Source organism: Sardina pilchardus, chromosome 21 (genome assembly GCF_963854185.1).
Source record: "Sardina pilchardus chromosome 21, fSarPil1.1, whole genome shotgun sequence".
NCBI lineage: Eukaryota > Metazoa > Chordata > Actinopteri > Clupeiformes > Clupeidae > Sardina > Sardina pilchardus.
The window spans coordinates 22,123,050-22,139,714 of NC_085014.1; the positions used below are offsets into that span (position 1 = coordinate 22,123,050).

The 16,665-nt window shown below is 41.4% G+C and overlaps 2 protein-coding genes across 6 annotated transcripts in view; one reads left to right on the forward strand and one right to left on the reverse strand.

The window, feature by feature from the left end:
- Positions 1-4,888: 4,888 nt before the first annotated feature.
- Positions 4,889-12,534, reverse strand: pmt (phosphoethanolamine methyltransferase). Of its 2 annotated transcripts, none has more exons than XM_062523850.1 (12): positions 12,315-12,534; positions 11,126-11,300; positions 10,056-10,211; positions 9,605-9,741; positions 9,056-9,201; positions 8,509-8,697; positions 7,475-7,564; positions 7,257-7,346; positions 7,041-7,163; positions 6,516-6,647; positions 6,087-6,203; positions 4,889-5,256 (listed from the first exon to the last, which is right to left on the reverse strand). In XM_062523850.1, the coding sequence occupies exons 1-12, from the start codon at positions 12,328-12,330 to the stop codon at positions 5,146-5,148; spliced, it is 1,482 nt and encodes a 493-aa protein (XP_062379834.1). In that variant the 5' UTR covers positions 12,331-12,534; the 3' UTR covers positions 4,889-5,145. The 2 variants fall into 2 exon arrangements, with proteins under 2 accessions (XP_062379834.1, XP_062379835.1); XM_062523851.1 differs by lacking the exon at positions 12,315-12,534 and adding an exon at positions 11,905-12,271.
- Positions 11,246-16,665, forward strand: part of LOC134068337 (Kv channel-interacting protein 1) — a 60,355-nt gene continuing 54,935 nt past the window's right edge. For 2 of the 4 annotated variants that reach the window (XM_062523854.1, XM_062523860.1), the window contains exons 1-3: positions 11,246-11,327; positions 11,477-11,556; positions 14,985-15,029. The gene's annotated coding sequence lies outside the window, so the exon portion shown is untranslated. The remainder of the gene's footprint in view (positions 11,328-11,476; positions 11,557-14,984; positions 15,030-16,665) is intronic. The other 2 variants (XM_062523855.1, XM_062523861.1) reach the window with 2 other exon arrangements.

The window sequence follows — 16,665 nt, forward strand, 5'->3', positions numbered from 1 at the left end:
CACTTTTAGTAGTTGTGAACATATACCTACTGTACTGTAGTTAATTCTGAGACGAGCTTATAACGGGCATATGTCTTGGGCTAACATGAACTTTAATGGGGTACTAATGGGGACTAAGTATATCAAAATATTGTGTCATACCAGAAGACATGGTTTTCAGTGACATAATATGTTAAGTTTTACTCTTTCACAAATATATGGTGGAAATATATAATCACTTTCATGTTTCTCATTTTAAGGTATACAAGATTTAATTTGTTGAGCCAATCTTGAGGTTTGTAAACAAAACAAAGCATTGGAAGCAAAAACAAATGTTTAATCATTTTAGCATTTTAAATAACATTGATTGTTATCTTCTGACAATGCCATGTCATGTCAACAACCAACATTGATATAAAATAAAACCATGTGAGAATTTAGGAAAATCACTGTTAATGGAGCTGTGGGCTACCCTGGAAATCCAGAGTTCTCGCGAGAGCACAATTTGAATTGTGTCTGCAAGATACCGGTACTCTCGTCACGAGCAATGATGCACGTTACGTTTGCCCCAACTATCTGTGGTAACCAAAAAAGGTGTGGGCGAGCTAAACTGATGACGACAGCGCTACAACAACGTTCATTTTTGGGGCGTAGTGTTATCCAATCGCATCAAAGTCCAGAATCAGTCAGAGTAAACATTAGTCGTAGTGTTATCCAATTGCGTGCAGTGAGATTTTCAAATGCATGCTTGGCGCCGCCCCTCGAGTTGGGCCATCTGAAAGATTCCAAGGTCTGGTTTACTACCAGGCTAGCTGTGAGCAGTAAAGAGACATAAAAGAATGTGACCCCAGACTACACACTGCTTTTGATTGGATGTCGGGAACACAAAGGTTGGAGTAAACTGGCTTAATCTTTAACAATGACAGCAAGGTGCTTGCAAAGTGAGATAACACACTGCAGGGTAAAAAATGAATTGGACAGATGTCCCAGTGGATGACTTTCAGTTTTTGGTCCAATCCGTCTATGACAGGACACCTAACCAAGCCCAGAACACCCGTCTGTCCCTTGTGTGGTGGGAAAGGGTCTCCTCAACATGTCCTTTTCTGAAGGCGGGAAAGAAGCTCTGTCAGCTACCACAGACAACACTAGAGATTGGGATTGGCTCTCTGCAAATTCTGACTCCCTGCAGCGTATTTGTCTTGAACTAAATCTTTCACAGCTGGTTCTTTCCCCTACCTGCCCTTATAGTAACCCAGATAAGTCAACCATAGGCCTAATAGACTTAATACTCACCTGAACACCGGTGTACCACAGGGCTGTGTGCAGAGCTCTCTCCTTTGCTCCCTCTCCACCTATGACTGCACACCTGTACACCTGTCTAACACCATTGTCAAGTTTGCATTGGTTTCATCAGCAACAGCAATGAGACAGCCTACAGGGAGGAAGTCCAGCATCTAACATTGCTGTGTGCCGACAACAACTTGGCTCTCAACACCAAGAAGACCAAAGAGCTCATTGTGGACTTCAGGAAGTCAAAAGCTAGAACACACACACCCACTCTCAAATCTCATGGACCCTCAACACCTCTACCCTAGGTGATCAGGAAAGCTCATCAGCATCTCTTCTTCCTGAGGAGATTAAAGGTCTACCTGTCTCCTCAGATCCTGGTGAACTTCTACCACTATACCATGGAGAGCATCCTCACCAACCGTGTCACAGTATGATACAGTATGGCAACTGTTCTGCCTTCAACCGGAAAGCACTGCAGAGGGTGGTGAAAACTGCCGAAAGGATCATAGGTTCCTCATTCCCCTCCATCAAGGCCATCCAGGGTAAGCAATGCTTGCATAAGGTATGCATCATCAAAGACTGTTCTTAACCCAACTACTGACAGTTCACCTACTCCATTCCAGGAGGTGTTACAGGTCTCTGCACCTAAACCAGCAGGCATTTGTCTGTTGTTAAATGTATTTCTTTTGTTATTTATTATAAACTTACGCACTCAGGGCTCCCTTGAAAAAGAGATGCAAGATCCCTATGTGACTCACCTGGTTAAATAAAGGATAAATTAATTAAATAAATTAATAAAATGTCACAGAGAAAGTGATGCCATCTGGGCAAGGAGGTCTGATGTTGAAAGACGCAAAACCTCTGTTGGCTCCCGGAACATCAGGGATGATACAGTATATCTCAGTGAGTCCACTGTCAACTGGACTGTCCTCAGAAGCAAACCACATGTAAGAGGAATGGACAACGTATCCTGGACTGTACTAAACTGGGATCCGTTTCTACAAAAGCTAGCTACATGGTACGACACAACTTTGGCCCAAACATCAACCTTGACTCTTGTTTCTAGAAAGGATTGTTGTTTGGTGGTTGTTCCTTAGTTCACCCACTGCAGTGTTAATGACGTCAGGCTATATAAGTTGATGGTTTAAAAAAGAAATAGTCCCTCATTTACTAGAGCATCAACAGAGCTACATCATACATAGAAACATTTGAGAATACACAACCAACTTATAATCATGGAAGAAAATGTGTCTGTCGTGTCCGAATATTTTCTTAATTTCAGTCTGTGCTCAAGCGCAGGCATGAATGAGTGCATGTTGTGGACGCAGCAGTGTTTGAACACCATCGCAACTCCATTGATCCACCCCTTCACTTAAATAATGAATGAATGCAAATTTAAAATGTAATGATAAGTTAAATACTCTGTTGGCGGGTACTCAAGTGTGAACATGGAGTGTCAATCTAGTCAAACTAATGCAATTAAAACATTGATAACCACAACATATCCATGAATGACACAACAAAACTAGCCTACTCTTAGTAGTTCCAACAAACAAACTTTCCATCCATAGTTGCGATTGAGCATTCAAACTACCTTGGGAACACCAAAGTCCAAGAACTCCAAAGATCGCGACGGAAGTTAGCCAACTACCCTCTCTAGAAATGCACCCATGGGTGCTCCTCAGGGAACTCTGCTCACCATGTACAGTACACCGCACACTTTTAGCATAAATCAAACAGCCATCACAGCCACATTGCTGGCTGTGTCACTGGTGGAGATGGTGCACATTCAAGGTACGATTGAGGTTGTGCAGCTTGACTAACACCTGGGTGTGCATGACAATAACAAACTGGACTGGTCAGATAAAACCGCTGCACTGTACAACAAGGGCCAGAGTCATCTCTATTTATTGAGAAGATTGAAGTCCTTTGGTGCCCAGACTGTTTTCTGATAGTTCTTTTTAAAGGTACTGCACTGTCAATATCTTGTACAGCAGATATTGTCTGGCATTTCTAGAAACAGGCTTTCTTTTGTAAACAAAATCAACCGAAGCGTGCTCAGATGATGTGATAGACTAGGAACCATTACTCATCTGTCCATCATCTTGTAAAGCCCACCCAGACAATTTGATTGGCGCAAAGTCGGCAAACTGCTCTGGTTCGGGTAGTTGCTTCTCAATGGAACAAGTCCAGACCGAGTTTCCCAATCTCAAATTTTGTGGGCATGGGATAAGTCTTCCAGGCTATACAGAGACCCCTTCTGAAGTCTTTATAGGTTTTTATAGTCTTTATAGTCTGTGGTGGGATCAGCCATCTTGTATGCAGTGGTCTCCTTGGGATGTGGCATTGCCACAGGAAAGAAAAACAGACTGAATAAATTCATTTACGGAACTCGATCTGTCCTAGGATGCCGTCCACTTCTAGCTTGAGGCTGGACTAACCCAAAGCATTCTGGAAGTCCATTCTCTCCTTATTTCAGTATGGAGAATGAAGTTCTGAGGCTGCTTTTCATATTTGGGACCTGAGCAACCACAGACACCAGGATTGAAATTTGAATTTTGGCTCAGCATTGGTCTTAGAGAGGAATAGAATCCAAAGCAGGCAGAGAGACCAAATAGTTGCTGCTGAAAATGTTTGTTAAAAGCAGAAACAAGGTTGCTTGGTTACTTTGTCAACAAACCATGCTATGATGAAGGTCCACAGCCCTTAGCAAAAACAAGTTTATGGAAGTGTACTGTTGGTCTGGTCTACTTATTTTGAACTAAGCATATGTACTGTATTACTTTTTGTTTTGATCAGAGATACACTATTGAGTTATACTTGGGTTATACTGATAACAGTTGAATTACTTATACTTGATTACTTAACATACTTACTGTATACTGATGGAAAATAATCTGTTTATTTTCTTGCATTTGTAACCAGAGACTGATTTGAGAAGGCTGCATGACAGATTTCATTTCGTTTTATTCGCTTAACCGATTCTATTATTACCCTTCCAGTAAACGTATAAGTTACTGAGGATATGCAGTACTTTAAGTATATTATCATGAACAAGTAGCTCTTGTCTCCAAGTGTGCCTGAAGTCAGCAATGCAGCTTTGTTTCTACAGCAGTCCTTTTAAACTTCCAAAGCATCTTGCATACACAGTACCTGGAGCCTACCACATCCATGACCTGAGCATTCCGTATCCCTTCCCTTTATGTCTGATAATAGTACTTGCGGCTAAAGGAGGTGGCAGAGGCCATCAACCACTGTTATCAAATAAACAAAGAAAGTATAACATGTTTTTGTTAGTGTATTCTTTTAAATGTATTTTGAATTAGGGTTTAGTTAATTACCACACTCCTGCCAGTGTATAGCAAGTAACTATGTGAATGGTTTAAGTACACATTTTCCAATAAATACTAGATAGCTAATGTACTATAAAATAAAGTACCATAAAATGAACTGGTTAATAAGTCCAAGCTAAGTACTAACATATATTGATTCAGACACAAATATTGAGTTGTATTGGCTAGGGTTAGTGGTGTAATGATTTGTAAACCCCCTAATCCAGCATCTTTATTAACAATTTCATGGATATCCATCAAAATATGTATAAGAAAACCAGTGTGAGTGGGTTCAAAAGTTGATATTTTAATAAAATAATTGCATCACAGTCATTTGGTCGAAAAAAAACAAACAAATGCTAATTGGCCTTTTAGGGTACACTCAGAGACAAAATCATGTCATCATAACTAGTCTCTCTCACTGTCCATAAGTCTCACACGCGCGCGCGCACACACACACACACACACACACACACACACACACACTAACACATAAGCACACTTTATCATTTCTCTCTCTCTCACTCACTCTCTCTCGGTCCTATCACTTTTTGGTAGCATAGAATAATCCCCAGCGCTGGTCCCCTAATTCACAGCGTTGCAGCTTTTCTGTCCAGCCATTCACAATAGCATCATAGTCTTCTTTAGAGAATTCCTGTAGAGAGTGAAACACACACAGACATGCCCGCAGACACACACACACACACACACACACACACACACACAAACGCTGTCACAATGTTTTATGGATCAGAGACACCTGCAGGAATACAGAATAAAAGATACGCACAGCCACCCAATAAATTGCAAGAGTATGCGACTGATTCCGTGGAAGTGGATTATGTTGAAATATGCAGTATGTCTTTTTGACTTAATTTAGTATTACGGAACAGGAGGACACGTCACGTCATCTCTTTTGCATTTTCCTTCAGGTCAAACCAGCTTGTTTACATATTTGATGCTTTAAATGTCTACCATTTCAGTTATGTGTCTTTCTCAGTTTGCGATTCAATAAACTCAAAACTGAATTTATACCGGTACTTCTATCAGTCTTTTCAAATTAAAATGTATAGCCTACATCTTACTCTTCTTGTTTGGGTACATGTTTAAACAACATTTAATATTTATTGTAATTTCTGTTGAAGGGTCTGCAAATATATTCTCAACTATTACGCAATGTGTTGCTTGCTGAGTAAATGAATGTAGATGAACAATAAAATAAAGGCAATTTGAACTGAACATTTTGCTTGTTTTTTTTGGTGACTGTAACATATTGATAATGTAGTTATTACCATGTGTGATATCTATTCTTAAAACATTATGACAGACTCTTTCATTCCAAAGTGACCTAACATGTTTGCCTAATGCCTACTGCATGTAGACATAGTGTGGTGTGTTGTGTCTATTACTGCTTATCAGAGTGTCTGTCAGGAAGCTAAAAATATCCTTGATTGGTGAGTTTGGGTTCAGGCTCCGCCCCCTCACCTGGATAAACTCCTCCCGCATGACCTCTGCTTTCTCCAGCTCGCTCTTGATCACCTGAACAAACTGCTCCGTCCGGTCCTCAGCGCGCACGTTGGTAAAGCCTGCCTCCTCCAGGAACTGACGTGTAAATACAGTCGTAGGAAGCAACACGCACACACAAACACGCGCGCGCACACAAACACACACGCGCACACACACACACACACACACACACACACACACACACACACACACACACATACAGCAATTACACACATTACCACATCAGAAACACTCCAAGTAACCATTTGAGATTTTACTAAATCCACAAGAATTAGAGAATGGTGACATTTTGAACATACCACATTGGTCAAACTAACTAGCAGCCAGTGATGAGGCTTGGTGCCTCTCCTCTCTCACACACACACACACACACACACACATACACACCTGTCCATATCTCTTTGGCGTGTAGAGGATGTATCCTCTCTGTTTGACGTAGTCCTCAAACTGGGGGCTCCAGGGCTTCTCCCCACAGCAGTAGTCACTGATCAGCACCTTGCCACCACACTTCAGCCACGACTGCACAACACATCAGCAACCAACAGAAACACAGTGGGATCTTCACACCATCTCATAGCACATGTCCATATTAGAGGTATACAGTATATGTCAAACTCTGTGGGCTGGGGTAAGTCTAGTCCTGGGCAAAGAGCTTTTCTAATGAATGAAAAGCTTAATGTGCACGTACTGGAATCCGGCCCAAGGTGTTTGAAATATTTATGATGCTTCAGCAAACCTGCTTCTGCTATGGATATTATTGCTTGGCCTAGCAGTCTCACAGTGATCTCCACATACTGTGTTTTGTATACTGTACATATATATACACTGTGAACTATGTCTGACCATCTTGAGTTTGTTCTAAACCTACACACATATGCTATGGCTACAGTCAAATGCAAATAATATACTTACATTGAAATTTTTGAAGAGGTCCAGTTTGTCACTGATGTGCAAAATGGTGTCTCTGCTATACACCACATCAAAAGTGCCCTCAGGGAAAACCCTTTTTGTGGCATCAGCTACCTCAAAGTGCACCTGTCAACATTACAGCATGTTCTGAATAGCCATCCACTTATTGGCACATTCTTAAGTATGTGGGAGGTGATGTACGGTGACTTTTCTGCATACCATAGGCAGCTTCTCTTTCACTGCTCGCTCACAGGCAATTTCCACCATGTTTGCAGACAGATCCATTCCCAACACCTCCACGCCAAAGTTCTATCAGTTCAAAGACGCAAGACTCATTAGACATACTACAGTAGTTAATGCAATATTTGTTACATCAAACAATAACAATACATGTAAAAACATAATACAACCATCTTGAAATTGCTTCTGTCTCCTACCTTTGCCATGTAGAAATCTCCTCCTCCTATGCCACATCCAACGTCGACAACTTTTTGCCCAGGGGTGAGATTCAAAAGGTCAACAAACTCCTGTTGGAATCCCAGACAAGTCAGCACAAGTATGGTAACGACAGTGGGACAACATTTGTAACGACAGTTACTTAAACTTTACACATAGTATAATTTTGCGCAACACATTTTAGCTGTACTTGACACAAATATCCACCTAAAAATAAACGCACTGCTTTCACTGTTTGCCCATTAGCATTGCATGTGCTACTGCATTACTCTGGTCTCATGTCTACACCTTTGAACTGAGACTTTTCAGCTCTGATGCCTGACCTTTTGTTACATTCATGCAGTCTTGCAGGTGTTTCACCAAAAGTTGAAAACATTCAGGCCTTAGCCATAAACCTTGCGGGGGTCCAGGGGAGAAATATTAAAATGTAAAAGGCCTACTGTAGCTAGATGGCAGTGCAACATGGTTGCACTGCCATCTAGCCACAGCAGACCTTTTACATTTTAATGCTACCATATTTCTACCACACTGTACTGTACTATACTGCTCCCTATACACTGTAGATATAATGGCCAAAACATTTCAATTTCAAATACTATTCCTGTTCACTCCTACTCACTGTAGTTCTTAAAGTAAAACTATTGCAATTTTTACCCTAAAATAATGGCTTCAAGTTCAGATTCATTCTGATGCTACAATGACTTATAATACAAAGAATGACATTACCAATGAACGGCAAGAATGCCTGATAGTGTAATATGCAACGTTGTTGATCGGGTAGGATCATGAACCTTTTAGTTGTTTTTTGACCGACTGGGCACCGTCTTTGTGTCAAATGGCAATGAATATTGACTATCAAATAATACTATCTAATATGGAATATCTTCCATCGAGTTGCTTTCACAAGGGCTAATACAGTACTCCTGATGATGCCACAGTGACAATCCATACAGTACTAGCTACTCGCACCAATCAGCCCCACTGGTGCTACGTTTAGCCTTGTAACCCACCCCACCTTGGTGGTGCCGGGCCCTCCCGTGCTGACGTAGCCGGCGCCGAACACCTTCTCGTAGCGCAGGATGCCTCGACGCGTGTACTGCTGGTTGTCCAGGAACTGCTGGAAGGTGCCGAAGCCCCCCTGCTGGGTCCCCTCCCGCAGAGCCTTCTGCAGAAGCCAGCACACCTGGTTCTTGTTGTTCTTCATCTGGGATGGGACAGGGGGATAGAGAGACAGAGAGAGAGAGAGAGAAGAGAGAGAGAGAGAGTAGGGGATAAAGTGGGGAAGAGGTTTCGATCAAAATCATGCTGGAGGGGAGGTGTATGCATTCCATTCCCAAAATACCAACAATATAAACCTGAAAATAGTACAACCCATGATTAATATCAAGATACTATAACAAAACACTAAAATATTAAATATTATTGCAATATCAAAATGAAATCCTGAAAATCCCTATGCCTTATGGGCACCACTTTGTATGTATTCTCTGACTCCTCCACTCCAAGCTGTAGTTGTGTAACAGGAGTTGAATAGCACACACACACACAGCCCTGTATATTACCTTGACGTAGGTCTGCACTGTTTTGGTCAGGACAATGTCAAAGCCAAAGGCCCCTTTGTCGCCCTGCCACTGTGCTGATGTCATCAGATGGTTGTAGAGGGCCGGAGTGCGGTAGTGTGTGGGGTTGAAATCTCTTTTGCAGTCCCCTGAGGAGGTCAAAGAACCATTGTCACAGAACTTCCAGAGCCATCTCATGTCAGAAAAGAGACCTTCAGCAGTATTTTTCAAGTATATGTTTCTGAGATGAATATGTCTTTTCATGGTGTCTTACATTTACAGTGGAGTTTTTCCATTGACATCCATGAATGAAGGTGAGTTTGGCCATATATATTTTCCTGTTCTTAAGCCAGCTGAATGTTCTGTATCTACTGTACTTCATTTTGTGCCAATAATCTTCTACGTCAGTGAGATCAGGTATCATCAGGGTTATTGTAGGTAGAAGTGGTGGGAAATCTCCTGTGCTTCGGTAGTGTGAATTTACTATCATGTGACAAACAACTACATCAGTGGGACAGGATGGGGAAGAGAATGGCCTCTCTGATGTGTCACCTGACTGGTGGAAGCAGGACTCCCTGAAGAAGAGATGTCCTTCAGGTCTGAGCCAGGCCAGCATCTTCTCGATCAGTTTCCCCAGCTCCTCATCGCTCAGGTACATCAGCAGCCAGTTAGAGAAGATCAGGTCGAAACTGAGGGAAGAATGAATATGCTCTGTGTAGCTCCCACCGCTATGATTCCTAGTCTGTATTCTGACATATTCTAACTATATACTGTATCAAGTATAGAACATATCAAAGATATGATAAAGATAAAAAAAACTACAAATTGAAAGAGTAGAGCAAAACTTTATTACTGAATCACCTTTATAAAATATATAAATGATCTATTTCCCCAACAATGCCCCCCTTTTTTTTAAACTATTTCTTGAGATATTCTAAGGTGTATTAACCAAATAAAGCGTTCCTCTCTTAATATCAGTGCCTACGGGTTCTTCCCCTCATACCTGTTTTGGGGGAAATTAAGTTGAGTGACGTCGGCCTGGAGGAAGTCAGCGTTACCAAGGTGACTGTTGTCCTCCCTGTTCTTTTCCACAAACTTCTCCATGAAATCCACAGCTGTCACATGATGGGCTTTACCAATGAGGTGACACGTGTATCGTCTGAAAGGGTGGAAGGTCAAACGAAAGGTCAACACGGGATCCTCTAAAAGGGGTCACAGTGATGTTGTTTCAGGAAAAAACAATAATCTTTAAAGAGACATCTTGTTTTGCAAGTGCATGCATTTCTCAGCAGAAAACAAGACAATTGAGTACAGATTGTTGTCACTTGTTGAATTAATGATGATAGACTAGATGATTACAGTACATATCTAAAAAGTTTATATTTTTCAATGTAATAAATACAGGGATTTTGTGTGTAAAGGTGTACTGTTTTAATATCCATATATAATGAAAGTGTTAAGTTTTAATTATTTAATTAATTGTTTTAAATCTGACCCTTATGACTACCTGACCTTTGCCCTAGTGTTCAGCTAACCCTGTGTGCAACCTTAGTCTTCACTATGAATCATAACCTGTGACTTCATATTGGTGATCCTTGCATCAATCATTTTATGATGGAGGATTCAGATGAAGTGGGAGTGATCGTACGATCGTAAGTGTCAACACAAGCATGATTCAACAAAAGCATGTCTGCATGTCTGCATTGATAACAATGCCCACGTGGTGTGCCTAATGTGATATTGCTTCATTAATCATTAGAAATTAATTCAAGTGTACATGCCAGGGCAATGAACTTGAAAGAAAATTCTGAAGCACATTTAATAGCAACAGTACAGTAGTTGCGCCAAAGCACTTCACAAGTGAGGTCAATCAATTAACAATATAAATGAACAACAGTAATGTAAAAATGTCTAAAACATAAAATAAACTAAAGCATAAAACATTAAATATACAGGCTATAGGAATTTAGTGGATACAGTATAAAATCAACGTGTTGATTTTATTAAAAGGCTACGTATATGAATATCAGTTGTGTCTTTATCCAGGTGATGAGAGGAGTTTGTCGGACTGACCCTATGCCTGCTCCAAGCTCCAGGATGTCTTTGTCGGCCACGCTGGGCAGGAGAGAGAGGATCTCGGGCAGCTCGTGCTCGGTCAGCTCCTGGGCGTTGGAGTCCAACATCATTTCCTGGACGGTGGCTTCATGAGAATGCTCCTTCCAGAATTCAGTCATGGTTTGGCGCACAGCTACAGAGACAGAGAGAGAAAGAGAGAGTGAGTGAGAGAGTTCTCTTTCAGATAACATCATCTAACCTGATATCGCCACGCAGAGATTAACATGATTTACTTGTATACTTTCTGTGGCTTATGGTACCTTGGTAACCAAGACACATATGGCATTCATTTCTCTGCTGTGCTGGCAGCTGTTACTTCTTCACAGGAATAACAACACAAGTATGGTGAAACCACTGACTTCAGAAGGAGATCTCAACACATTTGACAGGTATGTGAAGCATTAAATTAATTGCTACCCAACTTATAGTCTTGCAGGAGTGATTTCTAAAAAATAGAATTCTAAAGTAATAGAATTCTAGAGACTGTGCTGTCAGCGTGATAGTCTTTAGCACTGGCACTAACGATTACAAATCAGGAGAGAGCTTATTGCTTGTAAGAAACACCATCTGGAATTCTGGTGAAATTTCATAACTGCACTGCATATGTGCATCTATGCCCTTTAAGGTGTCTGATGCGCCGGCGCCCCTAGCGTACATCTTCGTATTTTAACCACAAATGCACCTTCCTTCTCTAATGACATGGCAGGGTGACAGTTTAGTCCGTGAATATCTCTTACCTGATTCCATATCGAGAACGTAATACTCGCTCGTAAGTATTTACCAAAGAAAAATAGAGTCAATCTCACTGAGTTATTATATAAAAAAGAGTTTTATATAAAAAAGAATAGCACAGCTCTCTCTGTACACCTATCGTCACAAACAAGTCACAGCAGCCAATACGAATCAGATATTAGAGCAGATAGTCTACACTGACTCTGTTCGCCCTGGCACGCTCTTTAAATAGCCTAATGTATGGTTGTATGCTGAGAGTCCATAAGGGCGGCATGTGCCAATAACCTAAACTGACCATTCCAATGTACCGACTTTGAGGGGTGGGGGGAGATGATGGATACGTTACGCATGTCTAATTCTATTACCGAAATACAGGGTTTACCGTTGGCGAGGGATTTCCCCCCTTTTCCCTTACCTTGCGAGTTGACCATGCAGTCTGATAAGGCTACCGAGAGGTGCTTAGATGGGAGGTCCGTTCTGTGTAGTTCCGCCAGGACAGCAAATCAGTAACCACATCAGTCAGTGCAAAGGCGTGAGAAGAGATGGGGCGCGTGTCATCTGGAACAGATGTGTCCATTTAAATAATGATGCAACCTTAAGCATTATTACAACTTTCCTCCTCTTCAATTTAATGACCAGATCATATAAATTCGACCACTATCGTTAGCCTCGGATGTGCTGACGCATCCAAACACTATTGTAGTGTGCGTTGGCAGGATTGCGCAATATTGCCTCATGCGGCAGGGAAAGGCTAGCCTGTCGTGTCCAAATCGCATATCTTTTGCAGTTCCAGGTTATAGAGAGAGCATACATTTAAAATTCATGATGGTCAACCAGAGAATGCCAAAGGATCCCAAATATGTCATAAATTGATTAAATCATCTATCTTGCCAGCTATCAATAATCATCTTATTTTCATTACTATGATGATCAATATCATTATCATTGTTATTATTATTATTATTATTATTATTATTATTATTATTAGTAGTAGTAGTAGTTGTAGTAGTAGGCTAGTAGTAGTAGTAGTAGTAGTAGTAGCAGCTGTTTTTGTTATTTATGTTGTTTGTATAATAGTATTTACTGTTGTGGTGGTGGTAATATTACTCACATATCTCTTAGTCATTATTACCTAAGGCAACACTTTGACCTGCTATTGTGCATCAAACATCAACACTATGGTTAAAATACATCTTTATTGCTCAACCTGGATGTGTGAACTGTAATGTTTTATGACTCTGTTTGGCAGGCTGACCTTGATGTGATTCCAATGGTGTCAATGTGTAACCTACATGTCACCGATTAGTCCACTTTTTTTCCAACGGAGTTCCAACATCACAACACTTATCAAAGTTCAGCATGACTGAGAGTTTACCATGAGGTGATGTTGACCAGAGTCTCTTCACTTTTGCTCTTTTTGCCACTGAGTAAAACCTTTGGCCAACCACAACACAAAGATCTGCAAAAACAAACAAAGGGATAATGATTGATGAACATGAACCTGAACATGACCATGGAGACCTTTAATATATATACATATATTAAAGGTCTCCATGGTCATATGGTCATATATATATATATATATATATACACAAACACAACATAAATATATATATATATATATATATATATATATATAAGTCATATCAACCATATTTGTCCATGTGTTTATGTGAATGTGTGAAACTTATTATGTCTGGTGCATGAGACTATATCAAAGCTAACCAACAGTACATCTTTCAGTTGTGGTGGATTTTGTAGTGCTGTATTTTGTGCTCTATTGCCTTGCAATCCTCCCATGTCCACTAGATGGCAGCAGCTGAAAAAGTAATGCCTCAAAAAATAACTAATTCACTGTTGTAAAACATTGTGGGTAAAATAAGTCACAGATATACCAAAATAGTTATATATTCTTAGATATGTTTTACATTGTAACAGTGTTATGTAGTTTTGGACCAACACTGTGACCGGCATTCAGGTCATCTTGTGTGCACACATACAAACACATAGATACACAAAGAGAGAGAGAGAGAGAGAGAGAGAGACAGAGAGAGAGAGAGAGAGAGAGAGAGAGAGAGAGAAAGAGAGAGAGAGAGAGAGATGGAGAGGGAGAGACCATTCTGACCTTGGTTGCTGGGACTGTTAAAGAATGCTTGACTTTTATTACTGCTGTTCATAACAGCAGTTTCGGAGCCCTGATTTAAACCCCTGAACCTCCATACCTCAGCAGAAACGCAGAGGAAATTGAGATGTGTGTGTGTGTGTGTGTGTGTGTGTGTGTGTGTGTGTGTGTCTCAGAGCAGAGGAAAGGAGGTTTACAGTATATTGCGTTGGGAAGAGAAGTAATGAGAGAGAACTCTTATTTATTTATTTATTTTAAAAAAAAGAAAACACTTCCAAATTGCTCTATAATCTGTCATTCCTCCTGTGCCACATGTTACTGTAAAATATATAGTGGAAGATCATCAGGAAGCTGCAGAAGACTGCAGGAGCTGCATACAGTACTTGTTTACATTAAGGATGAGGACTCGTTTACAATAACGAGACGAGACATATAGACTACAAATGCACGCGTGCATACACACACACACACACACACACACACACACACACAGATAATAGAGAGAGAGACAGTGAGAGAGAGAGAGAGAGGGAGAGAGAGCAATGTCTCTGAGTGCTGGCTGAAATGGACCCACAGGGATCCATCACTCTCTCTTTTGGTTCGTTATGTCTTGAGATTTTCCTTGGACCACTACACCCAGTAAATTGCTTTTGCTAATTACTTCTTCCAGTAGTAGTGAAGAAGACAAACCCCTTCAGTCAACATCCTTTGTGAACTACACGATTAGGAACATTACAGGAACATCTTCAATAGTTCAGATGAGCATTGTGTGGTTATATGAAAATGAATGTTGCAAAAACTCCAAATAATATTTGTAAAGGTGTGTAAATGTTCTATGTTACAGTAATGGCCTTGTCTGTGTGCAGTGCTTGTGTAGAGATCACGGTACCATGACCACCCTTTGTTGTGATGAGAAGTGTGAGTCCGGCGGTAAGCAAAGCTGATTAATTCTGTTTCTTTCAGCGCAGTTATGGTCCGCTGCCTTAGGGATTCAGGAAGCAGCAGCAGGTCTGTCACTTGTTTGTGTGTGTGTGTGTGTGTGTGTGTGAGGGGGAGGTGTGTGTCTGTGTGTGTGTGTGTGTGTGTGTGTGTGTGTGTGTGTGTGTGTGTGTGTGTGTGTGTGTGTGTGTGAGGGGGAGGTGTGTGTCTGTGTGTGTGTGTGTGTGTGTGTGTGTGTGTGTGTGTGTGTCTGTGTGTGTGAGGGGGAGGTGTGTGTGTGTGTGTGTGTGTGTGTGTGTGTGTGTGTGTGTGTGTGGATGTTGCCAACTGCTCCCTTAAGATTTCATGGTTACAGATTCTTGAACTCAGCCATCATTTTCAGGTAGTTCTCCCTATCTTCCCCCCTCGCTCTCACTCTCTCTGTAATTCACTGTATCATGCTCTCTTTCTCCGTCTGCCTCCCTCTCTCTCTTTCTCATCTTGCTGATCATCTCTCTCTCTCTCTCTCTCTCTCTCTCCTTCATCTTGCTTTCCTTCTCATTACAGATGGCAAACTATCTTTCTCATTTCCTCTATGTCTTCAAGGCTATCAAAATCAAAGACATCTCAGTCCCTTCACTCTATTTGATCTCCTCCACTGCTGTAGGTGCTCACCCCGCTCCCTTCTCCAACTTCCTTAATAGAATTGATGGAACTCCGGTCACACACCATAAACACTATCAGACTCAGGCCGCCCGATCAAGCCTGGCAATACAGTACCTCCCCATCCCCCCCCCCCCCCCCCCCCATCTCCTCGGCACCGAGCACTGGCTATTTCGAAAGCACTTACAGGATCTGCGCTGGCAATAATGGAACTTGCTGGGAGTTAATGGACAAAGTCTTTCTAATTAAGTCTCGGAGATTGCTCGTTAGGAGCTCTCCATGGTCCTCCTCCATGATGTCTCCACGAGCTCCTTTGCTGCAAACCTTCTTCTCGGACGGCGTAATGGACCTCCCACACTCGGCCTTAAAGTGCCTTTGATGTCCTACACAAGGCCATGTTTACCTCTCTTAATGGGTCACATCCTTCGTTAGGTTAATTATAGATATGAGAGGCCTTGGTCGAGCACTGACGTGCGGTCGTTGGTGCCGTGACGACAGACCAGTTCTGGGAAGTGCTGCTGAAGTGGGGGCAATTGTGAGGATGAAAGTCGATGAATGATGAATTCGAAAAGGGACGGAGACATCCGAGATTTATATGTATATGTTTTCTTTTTTCTTTTTTGCTGTGGTTGCATCTGCGGTTGATTCACTTAAAGCTTGGCTTCTGTGTTTTTGGCAGAGACTGTGTCTTTGTTGAGATGTTTCTTGTTTATTGCAATGGGTAGTGGGCAACCATGGCATTTGGATTTACGTTGCATAGGCACATGCACACACACACACACACACACACACACACACACACACACACACACACACACACACACACACACACACACACACACACACACACACACACCAGTACATGATGCATATACTGTATATTTAAAATGCACTGAGAAGAAATATTGCATGCATCAGAATGCCAGAGGAGGTCTTTCATATTAGTTTGCTGATGCATCTCTCTCTCACATTCTCCATCTCACTCAAACTGTCTCAGTGTGTGTATGTGTGTGTGTGTGTGTGTGTGTGTGTGTGTGTGTGTGTGTTGTGTGGTTGTGTTTGA

Bases quoted from the DNA above. Each gene is read 5' to 3' on its own strand.
- pmt (XM_062523850.1), bottom strand. The intron at 8,698-9,055 runs GTAATATACAGG...GTCCCATCCCAG, and splicing joins CAGTGCAGACCTACGTCAAG to ATGAAGAACAACAAGAACCA. The intron at 6,204-6,515 runs GTGTGTATGTGT...TTTACACGTCAG, and splicing joins CGCCAAAGAGATATGGACAG to TTCCTGGAGGAGGCAGGCTT.